The sequence below is a fragment of the Balaenoptera musculus genome, chromosome 4 (genome assembly GCF_009873245.2).
Source record: "Balaenoptera musculus isolate JJ_BM4_2016_0621 chromosome 4, mBalMus1.pri.v3, whole genome shotgun sequence".
Lineage (NCBI taxonomy): Eukaryota > Metazoa > Chordata > Mammalia > Artiodactyla > Balaenopteridae > Balaenoptera > Balaenoptera musculus.
In genome coordinates this window covers 12,609,762-12,624,294 of record NC_045788.1, presented here as the reverse complement: position 1 = coordinate 12,624,294, position 14,533 = coordinate 12,609,762, and the positions used below count along the sequence as shown (strand labels likewise).

General features: G+C 45.2%; 1 protein-coding gene across 1 annotated transcript in view; it reads left to right on the top strand.

Moving 5' to 3' along the window:
- Positions 1-14,533, top strand: part of CPNE4 (copine 4) — a 438,687-nt gene that overhangs the window by 392,333 nt on the left and 31,821 nt on the right. Inside the window, exons 7-9 of the mRNA XM_036850621.1 lie at positions 2,522-2,620; positions 6,791-6,877; positions 9,640-9,699. Of these exons, the coding sequence (XP_036706516.1) occupies positions 2,522-2,620; positions 6,791-6,877; positions 9,640-9,699 (246 nt within the window). The remainder of the gene's footprint in view (positions 1-2,521; positions 2,621-6,790; positions 6,878-9,639; positions 9,700-14,533) is intronic.

Below are 14,533 nucleotides of genomic sequence, written 5' to 3'. Positions count from 1 at the left end.
CTATTGTTAACTGTGTGGTGTTGGAAAACTTACTTTACCTCTCTGTGTCTCAGTTTCCTCATCTGTAAAATGAGCATAATGAAAAATTGTTCTGGGTATTAAGTGAATTTACATATGTAAAGTGTTCAGAACAGTTTCTGGTACATAGTAAGCACTATATATGTTGTAATTATTATAATTTGCTGTTTTGTGGTTGGCGGGGGGAATTAGGTAGGCAGGAAGCCTGGACTTTTATCTCAGCCCTGCACTGGGTGAACTTGCAGGAGTCACTTCCTTTCTCTTCCATTAATTTCCTTCTCTGTAAAATGAGGGAGTTGACAAGACCATCTGTCGAGCTCAGACATTTTAAGATGATATACCTAAACTACACTGTGAGCTGTAGGAATGCGGAAGGCCTCCTGACTTGTAGATGGTTTTGAGCTGCCGCTCTGTCACCAATCTGTCAAAGTTTCCTTATTGATTCACACCAAGAACCTGCCTCTGTCTCAGCTTTTCTGCAGGGCAGTTGATCTGTTTACTTTTCACCATAACATGTTCCTCTGTCATCTGTATCAGAGCTGTCATAAGCCAGCTTCATGGCAGGGAGAGAAAGACTGTGGTTTTATTTTTCTGCCTCACTGTGTCCTCTTTCCTCTGGGACCCCTCTGAGAAAGGTCAAAACAGAATTCTGCAACTGCCATGATGAGAAATGCCACTGATTGAAGAAGCAGGGCCCATGTAAACAGCGGTGCCCACCCCCCCAGGAGGCCAGGCCTGGAGCCCTGTTGGGCCTGACTCATCATCCAGCCCAGGGGGTTTCTGTCCCAGAGAGAGCAAACGTCCTGAGTGTTATGGTGGCAGGTGGTAGGAGGGCAGTAACTAACTGAAGCGTGATGGGAAATCTAAGAGAAGCCAGAGATGGCAGATAGGTGGTTTTGCTTGAGGTTTGGTGACAAACCAAAGTACTACATACATTCCCTCTTGCTTTTCCTATATTCTAACGAAGAGATTAAAAGAAACACAGTAAAACACAAGGGAGTGTTGAAAAGACTGCTTTGGCCCCTTTGCCTTTTTATCTGCTTCCCCCCAAGATAGAAGACTGAGTATCTAAGTGTCAGACTCAGGTGTCCCAGGGCTGTGTTCACTACTGGGCACAGTTAAGAGCCTGAGAGGCAAGGTCCCAGAAACACACTTCCTTCTCTTTCTGTGCCCAGGCTGGGCAAGCTTTCTTTTGCTTCTGGCTCCAGGTAATGACTGTGTGAGTGTCAGGGTCAGTAAGGAGGGGCTGGCAAATAGAGAGAAAAACCCCTGTTGTGAGTAACTGAGATCAGTAGACAAGTGTTTGACAGTGTGATGTTCACAGTGCACATCCTGAGTGATGTTTCCCACTGTGTGGATGTTGATACAATCCACTGTGACAGAATATAAATGAGTAGGAATAAGTTTGGGGGGGGGGATTATGTTTCATTTGGGGCATATTTCATTTCAGGCCTGTGCGGTATCCCACAGGTCAGAAAATAGATTTATAAACCAGGTTTTCCAGGAGGGACTGGCCAGTGGGGTCTTCATCCCAAGAAAGAACCAGGTTGCCCCTTGAACCCCAATATTCCAGGGAAAACCTCTGAGTAAATGTCTCCTTGCTGCCTCGATCTTATCTGAGTTCTGGGGTTCCTGGCTGCAGATCCCTGGTTTAAGATGTAGAAGTGATATCTGATGTGCTTGAAACCCTAGTCCAACCTCCACCCTAGAAAAAATGGAGACTCCCTCTTCATCTAAAGATGTGAGACCAAGCAGAGGGATGGCTACTGATTTAATCTGCATCACTCTGCAAAGTGTTACTTGCAAGTCCAGAAGTTAGCCTTAGTGCTGTTAGATGGAGCTCTCTTGTTGGAAGGTCGCATCCTAGGTGTGATGGACGCCTGCTTTTTACCAGTGTAACTCACCTCTCACTGTTTTTCACCCATTTTTCGTGTGGGTACAATTAAAGATCTCACTTTTTGCCCTCTTACTTGTTTTTGTTAGCATCACTCTTTTGCCTTCAGAAAAAAAAAAAGAAAATGTGACCCATATGATCAAATCATTAAACATAAGCTGTCACTGTGGAAGCTACAGGCATGGACTCAGGCACCTGATTCCAGCTGTAAACCACAGAGGCTCTCTGCTGTGGGAAAAACAGCACTGGAATTAGAGTCAGGATACCTGCCTTCAAATCCCAGGTTTTTCATTCACTGGATGGTCCCTTTGGCAAGTGACTTATCTCCTTTTGGTCTTACTGGCCTTATCTGAAAAATGGGCAAATTATTAGTCACTGCTGCATCACAGGGCTGCTTGAAGATCATGACAAAAAGGCTAAGTAAAACCAATGGAAACCAAAGGGATACCTCTTCCCACATGCTGTCATCCTAGACTTTTGATCCAGACCAACTGTCCTTCATCAAGTCTTCCTCATAAAGTTTGCATTGCCTTCAGCTGCTGTGGATGAATTCTTAAGTTTAAAAAAAAATTCTTAAGTTAAAAAAAAAATACTTATTTTCTCTTACAGTGCATAGTATGGGACTGGGACTCCAATGGCAAACATGACTTCATTGGAGAATTCACCTCAACATTCAAGGAGATGAGAGGAGTAATGGAAGGAAAACAGGTACGTGGTAAACCCCTCATGGCATTTCCCCCAGACTCGCCTCTCACAATGCCTCCTTAGCACCCAGCTATACACAGAGCAGCTAGAGGTGAGACATTAATACATGATTAAACATGGCCAGGAGGGAGCATGGTGGGAACTGAAATCTGGGTTCTAGTGCCAACCCAGCTCATAGCAATTGGTTGTGACCTTGGACAGGACCCTGCTCCAAGGTGGTACAGTTTCTCCACTGGCAAAATGGAGAAGTCAGATGAGAAAGTTTCTAATTTCCTTTAGCTGTGTAGCCTTGGACAAGTGACTTAATCTCTGTGCGCCTCAGCTTTCTCACCTAAAAAAAATGAAGGTGATAATGGTACTTACCCGGTAGCATTCAGTGAAGATTAAATGAGATAATTCATGATACGCACTTGGCAGGGTGTCTGGAACTTCCAAAATATGTGCTGGTGTTATTATCATGTTGCAGTATTCTTTCTAGATCTACATTTCCATGACCTGGTGGCATTAATTACACATTTAATGCTTTGGGCAAATTATTTGATTACTCCAAATTTTTATTTTGGGCACCAGATTTTCATCTAGTTTCACCATTTCACTCTTACACTCTTGATACCAGGACATAAACCCAAACACTACGACATACCACAGGGGCACATAGGGATTTCATTGCATCACACAGAAGCCTACACCTCCTCTGTGTATCTCTCAGACACCCATACTTTGATGGATACATACATACATCTATTGGTCAGTTGCTGTCATCTGGATCCTGACCATGTAACTTCTTCTCTGATCTGTTCAGGATTCACCTGCCCAGCGTCAGCTGCAGAACCTGAATCTCTTTGCCTGAGGGCTTTCTGTGGCTGCTGGAGCCTTCTCTGCCCACATCTACCGCAGGCTGGACATGTTGGGGGAGTCATACACATTTCAGGGAGCAGCCCTCAACAAATTGCTAGTGGGAGATGGGATATAAATACCCCAGCTCTCTTGCCCTTCAGGTGGCAAAACTCTGAAGCATGCTCTGTGAAGTTGCCCAGAGTTCCCCAGCAGGAAGCAGCCCTGGTTGCCCATAGGGGTACCTGAATGGATCACATACCCCTTTTTGGCTGCTTCCCTATTTCAGTTCCCCACTCTTCTATTGTTCCTTCCTGTTATTACCTCCCAGATGAATTACTTGGACTTAAATCCTTGCCTCGGCGTTAGCTTCTGGAGGAAGTCAAACCAGTCTACCTGCCATCCTTACTCTGGGAGCCACTGTCCCCATAGAACAAAAAGGAGTGACAGCAGAGAAAGACTTTTTCCCCTAAAGACCCTGTGCCTGGCCTGCTCAGAAGTGCTGCTTGGGGAAGATTGTCCCAACTCACTGTTCAAGTTTCCCCTTTCAGATGTAAGTCAAGATGTAACCAGACTGGATGGAAATAAACTAACGTTCTTTAGAATCAGAGGCTTAATCTAAATCAGGCCATTTGTTGAATACCTTCCTTTGGCCTGAAAAGTCAAGGGCAGCTTTCTGCATAGCTCCCACAACCTGCTATATATGCTGTTACATACCCAGCACTGCAGGAAACTTGTCAGACACACAGAGACCTTCACCCATGAGCAGGCTTGCAGAGTTTCAGGGGTACAATGAAAGCCAACACTAAACTATAAATAAAGTCACTACCCAAATAACTAGGAATTTATCCAGAGACGTTGTTGCTTCTTTGAATGTACAAGACCAAGCTCTGTTGAGCTAATAAATCAATGGCAGTTATCCATACCACCCACTAGAGTTCTAAAGAGTTTTACGAAGTTTTGCCTTGTTCTGCTTTACAAGTAGAAATAGCCAAACCAATAAACATGGGAAACACTTCATCTTTAGAATCCTAGGAGGATATTATAGCATACATCACAATTGAATCACACTGAAGTCTGATGCTTTCAAACAAACAGAAGTGAATCTTGAAGTCCCTCTGAGGAAATGGATGTGATGCTACTGTAACTTTCTGTATCACTGAGACACCAGAAAGGTTTTGGTGCAATTCCTCAGTCCCTATTCTGGCACCTTTGCACCCAGGGAACTGTTCTATTATTTATTGACTCCACTAATATTTACTGAGGAGCACCTGCTAAGTGTCAGGCTCTAGGTGTGACATGACTGTGCATCAGAGTAAAATATAAATATGAATCAAGTAAACAAGATATGTAATTATACATTGTGACAAATGCTATAAAAACCTGAGCCAGTTTAGTTATAAAGATATAACATAGAAGAGAAAACCTGAAAAGGTGACATTTAACTTGAGGGCCCTTAAAGATGAAGTGAAGCCAACCATGTAACAAGCAAGGGAACAGTATTTCAGCCCGAGGGAACAACATTGCAAAGTACTGAGTCAGGAAAGAGCTTGGTGTGATTAAGGATCTGGAAAGAGACCAGTGTATCCGGATCAGAGAAGGTGAGGGAGCCATGCATGAGATGTGGTCAAGGACAGAGGCCAAGACCAGGAAAAGCAGATTCTGATAGCTCAGAGAAAAGAGTTTAGATTTTCCTATAAATATGTTGAGAGCACACTGAAGCCACAGTCTCCAATTTAGTAGCCACTGGCTACATACACCTATTTCAATTTCAACTTTAGTAAGTTTAAGTTAAATTAAGTTAAAATTTCAATTCCTCCACCTCTTTCTCTCTCTTTCTCTCTCTCTCTCTCTCACACACACACACACACACACACACACACACACACACACCAAGTGCTCATGTGACTAGTGTCTTCCACATTGATTGGTGCAGACTTGGAATATTCCCATCATTGTAGAAAGTTCTATTGGGCAATGCTGCAAAGGGGTCTAGGCTGGAGAATGATGTTGATTTTTTAAAGATTACTCTGGCTAGTGTGTAGATAATCAGTTACAGAGAGAGACAAGAGAGTGAGGCAGGGAGATCTGTCAGGAGGCTACTACCATGGGCAGGACAGGAGGTCGGCCATCTGGGCTGAGTTCCCCTGGGAAACTCCTCTCTGTTCCAAATGGGACTCACTCCTGCACTTGTGCCTACACATCTGGGGTAGCTGAGATGTTTCTCCATGTGCTCTTTCATCCTCCAGGACACCAGCTTAAGTTAATACATGGTGAAAATGTCCCAGCAGCAAGAGGAGGGCAAGCCCCAGTGCACAGAGGCTTGTCAAGCCTCTGCTCATATCACTTTTGCTAACATCCCATCGGTCAAAACAAGTCACCTGACTAAGCTCAGAGTCATTGTGCGCTGGGAGGAATGGGTCATTGGCGCCAATGCTGTATCAGTCTACCCACTCACATCTGCCTCAGAAATTGCTTCATTTTCAGATACTTCCAATAGTCAGAGAGTGAAAATTTGTCTTCTGAGTAGAAATCCAAGGATCTACTCCCATAGGATAGTGGGCAGGAGCATTCAATGACTCTTGGATGTTTGACTTTGTCAGTGGTCAAGGCTCAGGTGGCTTTGTCCCCTGAAGCCTTCTGTAGGCTGGAAGGGTTGAGATCTGTTCACTCTTTCGCTCCCAGCTACCTCCTCAGTTCTGATTCTACCCCTCACAGAAGCCTCTCTGGCGATCTAATGTGCCACCGCTGTGACTGTGTCAATCCATTATTTTAGTTTTCTGTGAAGTTAAGCAAACTTACCATCATCCCCACCAGCTTCCTGTAGCCAGTATTCAATGTCCCTCAGTTTTCCTACCTCTTAAGTCAATTCCCAGACACTAAGACTCAGCATTTGGGTTACTCAGCTGTGTTTCCCCAAATCTCTCCTTCCCTCTGCTGCTTAATTTGATCCCATTAATAGCAAACATTTATAAGTGTCAGGCACTGTTCTAAATGTATTACAGGGGTTAATCATTCAATCCTCACAGTAACCCTATGAGATAGCTACAATTATAAGCTCCATTTTACAGAGGAGACATGCAAGGCATAGAGGAATCAAGTAATTTGCCAAAGGTCACACAGCTGGAAAATGGAGGAGCTGGGATTTAAACCAAGCAGAGTAATGTCAGAGTCTCCCTCTCCACCACTCCTCCTTACTGCCCCTCCAGATGTGAGGGGATCAGCTAGAGACCATGGGTCAGCCCTCAGGTCCATCTGCAGCAGTGCCCAGGGGCCTCATCACGAATGACTCCACTTCTTCCTGAGCTGGCAATCATGCTATAACCTTTCTTGTTTCAGGTGCAGTGGGAGTGCATCAACCCCAAGTACAAAGCCAAGAAGAAGAATTATAAGAACTCGGGCATTGTGATTTTGAACCAGTGCAAGGTATATACATAGCCCCTGTCTTCCAGGGGTATGAAGCTAGGGCTGTCTGGGAGGAAGTCTACAGGTTATGTGGACAGAAGGAGAGAGTGTCAAAGAGATATGATCTATTTTAAACAAAAATCAGAAAGTCAAGGTATTAATGGACATACACTGTAAGCATGGGTGGTCTTGGAGCTGTGGTAGGCCAATGCCACCATCACCTCCACAAGGACAGTCCTGCTCCCAAAGATAGGAGAGTCCTGGTCTGCCCAGGGCAGCACCAGAGGGAGGTCCCCAGAGGGGGTCATCAACATTTCTAAAGCACCTACTCTGTGCCTATCCCAGGGTTCGGTGCTTTATACGTGGCACCTCCCCCATGCCAAGAGGGTACCATGAAAATAAGACAGTGGGGGAAAATTAAAGCGCCTAAAAATTCCTCCCAGAGGGAGCTCTAACTTCGCAGAAAATCCCATCTGGGAATAATTTTGCCACTGATTGAGTACTTACTATGTGAAAATAACTATAATACGTTCTGTTTACTCTTATCACAACCCTGAGATTTCTACTTTCAAATGAGATTGTGTAACCAGTTCATCACACACATGGTAAGTTTAAGAGCTGAGATTTTAGTCTCTGTCTGTCTGACTCCATGACATAAGACTTACATACCATCCAGTTTCTCTCTATATATATCAGGTTCCTTCACTCAGAGTTGGCCTTTCCTGGCTGCCAGGAGCTGCAGGAGCTCATCCTTACATAACAAGAGAGTAAAGGAAAAGACTGAGGGGTCTGGCTTAGGTCACATGCCCACCCCTTGAACCAATCACTGGAACTAGGAGATAATGCTTATGATTGGCCACCCGGGGTCACTGTTTTAATAATGGCTTTTTTTCTGTATTTTATGATGCTTTGACATCTTGGGGCCTTGCATACTGGGGAGGAACTGCCCCTCCCAGGGTTACCTAATTCCTAAAGGTAGCAATCAACTTGCCTGTGAGCCTGTCTTTGACATGCAGACCAATCCATCCAGAGCCTATACCCCCAGCCACCCCCTTTCCTGAACTCTCACACACCAAGCCAATATTCCGCCTGCCCTGTATCACCCCAGAGCCAGGTTTCAGACAATTAGAGACCATCCCTATGGCCCAGAGCCTTGTAAGTTACTCAAACTATTTAATTCTAAACCTGTTTAACTGCTTACCTTGCTTCATGCATTCCTTCCCACAAAAACCATGATAAAGATTTTTGCCTGTGCTTTCCCCTCATTCCTCTTGCCTCCTGACTGAGCCTAGTGCTTCCCTGTGTGGCCCCCTTGTGTGGCAGGACATGCCTCCTGTCCCTTGGGGAGCTGTGAGTAATAAACTCTTCTTTCAAAGGCAGTTGTCTCTGGTCATCTTACCTACCTGTACAGACCAAATCCTAGTACATTCAGAATAGACCTGTGACCATCCCTGTGCCCATAGCAGCAGGAGAAAAGAAGATCCAGATGAGCCAGTTCAACTGTCCATCTCTGTAAGGTGATTGTGCACATATGTTTTGATCTAAGAGTTCGGCACTCCTAGGCCATGGTGATCGAACTCATTTTTTTGGTGTACAGACAGTAGTAGGGTATCCCAACTATCAGGTGAAGCATTGCCATAAGGAAGCCAGGAGCAGGCACTATTCAGGGAGCCCAGTAAATATCAGCCCTGAGACAAGTCTGCCAATAGATGTGTGCCACCTGGAGGTGGTGCCTGGAAACTCTACCATGGGGTTTTATGGGTCAGTCTCTGAGAAGCTGCCCTGAGTGTCAGATGGAGTCTGAGAAGTGAGGGTCAAAAATCAGCTAGTAGTTGTCCTGGTAAAAGGATCCAGATTGTGAGCTCAGTGGCTGCATATACCATGCCTGTTTCTCTCATCCCTGTATCCCTAGCATCCAGTGCATAGTGGGGGCTTAATAAATCCTTGTTGAATAAATAAGTAGATGAATGTCACCAAGACTCAAGCATCAGAATCATAATGAAGCAGAAATTAAGACTAGAAATCAGTAAGGTGTGTGAGAACACAGATGCCAGGGGTTGGGAAGAAAGAAGGGACCCTGCTGACTTCCAGCCTAGAGGTTGAAAGGATGGACTGTGCAATCAAGACTGCCATCATTTGAGTTCCACCTCCATTATCTTAGCCTCAGTTTCCTCATCTATAAAATGGGCACAATAATAACAATAGCATAACCTTCACAGGCTTGTTCTAAGAATTAAATGAGGTAATGTATGTTAAGTGCTTGGCGTACAGTAAGTGCTCAATAAATGTTAATCCTTGTTGCTCATGGCATGGGAGAAATCTCACTAGCTGGCAGCTGACAGTAAAGACCTTCTCAGGTAATTGTGATCTTGAAGCTGCCCATCTTGATTACTGTGGTGTTAAGAATGTTACCAGAACTGGGACTTAGACACGGGCAGCAAGACTGAAGCCAAGTGTGAGACTTCATTCATTTCAAACCAGTGGTGACCCTTGAAAACACAGTATTAGTCTCACCCCAGAGGCAGAGGCTGATTAAAATCATGTGTAAACCAAAAGAGAGGGTAGCAGGGGATGGATGCTGCAGCCCTCACAGGCCCATCTAAATTCAGCATTGCTTTCTTTTTCTCCTTTCATGGAACAAAATCAGCTGACCCATCTTTTTCCCACAGATATTTCTCTGCTTTTTTCTCTACGTCAGCATAACCCCAAAGTCTAGGCCTCTAATCTATAGGTACACAGATCATACTGTTCCTAATACAGTTTCCTCTCCTCCTCCCGTGCAGATCCACAAGATGCATTCTTTCTTGGACTACATCATGGGTGGCTGCCAAATCCAGTTTACAGTGAGTTGTTTCCATATTTGTCCTTATTCAGGAGTAAGGTTGGGGAGTGGTGCTGGGTGTGGGGCACGAGGAGACAAGTCTGTTAAGACCCTGGGTCAGCTTTGCTCACGTCTCACCGCTGAAATATCATACAGTAACATGTTTTTACAAGGAAGTCATACTTCTGTTTTCCTCAGTGAGTATGGTTTTCAGTGTCATGTCAGGAAATTCCTGCCATTCAGCCTCAAGTGGTTCGGGTAACCAGCCTAATACTTTCCATTCTTTCCATGACTATGTGAGGCAGGAGGCAGTGGGTGGGTTGCCAGGTCCCATCACTGCGTGAAAAGGGTGGGAAGGAAGTGAGCCGCACTTGCGCATCCCACTGGACAACTGCAGACGTCTTGGTTGTGTTCGTGTGGCCAAACCACGAGCATCCATGTCATGCCCAATGGTCAGTGCCAAGAGTAAGCCATCCAAATGGTTCATCAGTCAATGAGAAAGCGAATTCCAAAAGACTGGAGAACCAGTCTTGCAAGGTTGAAAAATAGAATGAGTGAGTGGATTGAGGATCATCGCCTACATGGAATCTGTGAGCCCATGGGATTTGCACACTCCTAATACATATTGGAGGGTTGGGGTGGACTGGGTCTTTTTTAAGTGCCCGGGTGGGCCAGGGTTGTGAGTCCATCTGCCCTGGAACAATTTACTTTCAGTGGCTTCATATTCAAAATCCTACCAGGTTTAGGCAGACATGACCTGCAGAAAGAGAATACCCAGATGACAAGGAATAGATCTGCTAAAACCTATGGGAAATCAACGTGGATGTAAACAAGAGGAATCCAACCTGTGCAGCATTTGTTCCTCATCTTACAAAAGTGTACTCGTGAAACTCAGCCCTGTTTAGCTCCCTAGACAGGCTCAGTCATGTGAGGAAGGCAAGGAAATTGGTTTGAGCTCAAGAAAGTAGACAGGAGCAATGTATTCCTGAGACTAGGGATAGTGGTACCCAAAGGACTAGAAGGGGGTTCCCCGAGGGGTTGAGATAAGGCATCTCCCTAGATAGAGGCTTGTCCTCTGCTATAACCTCAGAGGGGTCCACCTATGTCCTGCCTAAGCTCAGGCCATTGTTCATTTGCCCCTGAATACTTACAGGAGTTAATTATAGATTTTGGTCATTTCTTTGAAGTCTAAGTTTCTCTAAAGACACACCCACGCAGCACCCACCCCCCCACTCCCCCGCCATATACACACTGGCATGTTTAGAAGGTAGCAAACATGTGCATTGTGGGAACACACCCCTACCTCCAGCTGTCCTGGACAAATGGAGGTGGAGGAGCCAGCAGTGTCACAGAGGAGATAGTGTCCCATGCTCTTAGGCAAAGGATTGATGCAGAAAACTATTTATAGATTTTTCAAGGGAAAGCTCTATCAGTTTGGGTCTGATTTAGATTCTATAGATCCCATGCTTTTGAACAACTCTTTATTCAACCTTCAGGGGTTTGCTTTGCCCTTGGAGGTGGGCTACAAAGAATTGGCCCCAGGGAAAACTGAAGTTTGACCCCAGAATGTTTCCAGCTCTACACCCTGACTCATGAAGGGGAGGGGAAGGGAGATCGTGTGGCCCACCTGACAGGAGGATTGCTCTCCTGGCTTTGTTTTCCCCTCCTTCTCACTTTTGCTGATGCTCCCCAGCTGTAAGGGACCACCTCAGGTGGTTCTCACTACCACCTTCCCAGCCCCGGCTTCTCAGCCATCCAGGGTCCATGGATCGACCTGCGGGAGGTCTGGAGTGAGTCTGGAGCAAGGCATGTGAACAGGGGGAGCATGTGCAGATAAATGCCGAGGAGACCAGACCATCAGCAGTGCCTGCAACAAAGCCCTTCCTCCTGGAGGACTCCCGGCCCAGGACGCAGGAGAAGGTTGCTAGGTGTTCTATTTTGAGCTTTCTATTAAAGAAAACATACCAGCCACCTCATTGTTATTTTCCTCTAAAATTAAGTCAGCTTTCCCATTATTAATTTCTTATTGCTCAAGCAGTGCCATCTAATGTAAATGATAAGCTGTAATACAAACTATTAATAACAAATTAACATGTCAATAAATTCGGTATTTATTATATGCCCAATCATTTTATTGAGGCCATCTGAAAAAATGAAGGGAATGTGGCAGAGGGATGAGAAATGAGAAGAGAGCTTCCTGGCGTAGAGACAGGCAGAGCAGAGGGAGGGAGGAATGAGGTTCCGTTGCAGTCACCCCACCCCTGAGCTCTCCAGAGTTGAAATCTCCCACTGGCGCAGAGGATGGCCCGAGATTCCTAAGCAGGCCCCGGAGCTTCAGCCAGGATGAGCCTCCGTCTCCCTGGAGACAGACCTTCAGGAGCCAGCAGTGGAATACAGTTCTGCATGTTTCCTCCCCTCCTCACCCTTCTCGGCCCTGTCCCTGTGCCCAGGAGGCCTTCCTCTTCGCGTGCATCAGCCAGGTTCGCCTACTCATGGACTTTGGTTGGATTTGACCAACGGTAGGCAGCAGCCAGATGTCAAACAATAGGAGGAGAATGAAGTTGGGGCACTTCTTCCCCACTCTCTACCCACCAGGCTGCTGTTTGGCAGTGACCACATTCCTCTACAGAAGGACACAGTTCCCTTCAGGTGTCCTGCCCTGCAAACACTACTCTTACTCGGTTCTACTAACTGCCCCTCTTGACCCTTTCTACTCAGCCTCCCTTAACATTTTAGAATTGTCCTTTTATTAAATTCTTCTCAATCATCCCTTTTGAGTGGACCATTTGCTTCCTGTCAAGACTCTGACCAATACACACTACAAACAGGGGTGAGAAGAAAGCTCTTGCACCTTCCATTGATGCCTGGAGCTCCTGGTTCCACCTTAAGAATATCAAGAGTAGAGCATCTTTCCCTTCAGGTAGTAGGCTGATATAAGTTGCTCAGAATACTTCTGTTGAATGGTGGTGGATCAAAGCCTAAATCTTCAAGAAGAGATAAGGTTTAGGGAAAAGAAGAAATTGGATAAATAAATGTGATACTATGTTTTTGCTTTAAAAATCACCCCTGTGAACTTAAATATTTATGCATCCATATATTCTAATGATAAATACTGAAACCTTACTTGGGTTAATGTGAATATACAGGATATATTTAGGGGATTGTTGGGGAAATGGTTTGGATTGAGAATTTGAAGGCCTTGAATTTTTAGGTAATTAGGTGGATGTGGGAATGTTCAGAAGACTCTTGGGCAGGACTCGGGAGCAATCAGGCACATGCTTTAAGGAAGTAAATCTGGGAGGGCTTCATGAAAGGGACTCTGAAAGAAGATATTAAAACCCACTGTAGCCGTCCTGGTGATGGGTAGTAAGAGGTAACTAGAGGGGCAGCAGTAGGAAGGGGCACTGTGGAAAGAGAGTCTACTAGCCTTGACTTATGGTACAGGAGGAGACGGAAGGCAAGGGAGAATGATGAGTCCAGGATGACTCAAATCTTTTGTGCCTGAAGACAAAGCATGGCAGTCCCATTCACAGAAATATGGAAATCAAGAGGAGCTGCCAGACAATAAGATGAACTTCCTCACGGATGCAGTGGAAGTATTTTCAGGTATCCCAGTGGAGATAGCCTTTATAAGTACGGACCTCAGTTTCAGGAGAGAGGTGGAAACTGCACATACATGGGCCTGGAGGAGATGGCTAAAGAGAAAAATACAGAAAGACAGGGGGCCTGGTGACAGAATATTGTGGAAGATCTGCATTTGTCATCAGGGGAAAGAGGGGAAAACAATAAAGAGATGCCAAAGGGGGAGGTCCCAGAGGAGACAGTAACTCAGATGATCAGGAGGAAGTGTTACAGGATCAGGGGCAGTAATCTCATATGTTAAACAGAAGGTAGAAGGTGAAGAATGAAAAACGGTGACTGGGCCATGTGATGAGTAGGCCCAAATCATCTTCAGAAGATCAACTTCAGCAGAATGAGACTGGAGACCCAGGAGGTGGGGTGTAACAGACAGCGAGGAAGTGAACACAGTGGGTGTAACTACTCGTTCAAGAAGGCCGACAATGAAGAGAAGGCAAGAGGTGGAAAGGAGGGTGGCAACCTAAGGATGAGAAGAGGGGAGTTTTAGGCTATAAAATAAGCAGAGAAGGCCCCGGGGAGGGAAGGACATAAAGGATGCTAAAAAAAAAGCCCCAGTCTATGATTCTTCCTCTTTTTTGGTCACATGGACCATTTGAAATCTGATACAAGATCTATATCCTCTCACTGGAAAGTGCACACACCCAATTCTGCACACCATTTCAGGATGTCAAGGGCACCCCTGAGGACAACCTTTGTTCCTCGTGTGAATCTTTGAGTCATAAGGACTCCGGGGCAACAGTCGTGTTGTGGTCTTGGAGGAGCTGGGCAGAGGTGAAGCAGAGACTTGAGGGAGAGAGATTGGGTTCCATGTGTTTGGCACATGGCACAGCAGCTAAAAGGAAAACCAGATACTAGAATTTCATATACAAAATACACAACTACAGACAACATAGACGAGGCCGACTCCATAAGATATTTGAAGAGAAAATGGTAGAAGAACTCAATGTTTCTTTTGAAAGTTATTGCCTTTCCAGATGCAAAAAAATGTTCATTGTAAAACGGATTTTCACAGAGACAGGCTGTAAGCAACACAAATGTCCAGCAATAAGGTAATAGCTATATAAATCGCAGGTCCTCGTTTAGGTGGACTATGATAAAGCCATTTTAAGTGATAATTATAATGATTGGTAATAACATGAGGATATGTTTATGTCATAGTGTTAAGTGAAGAAAAAAAGAACATAAAGCAAAGCTACCCTATGATTACAACTATGTTA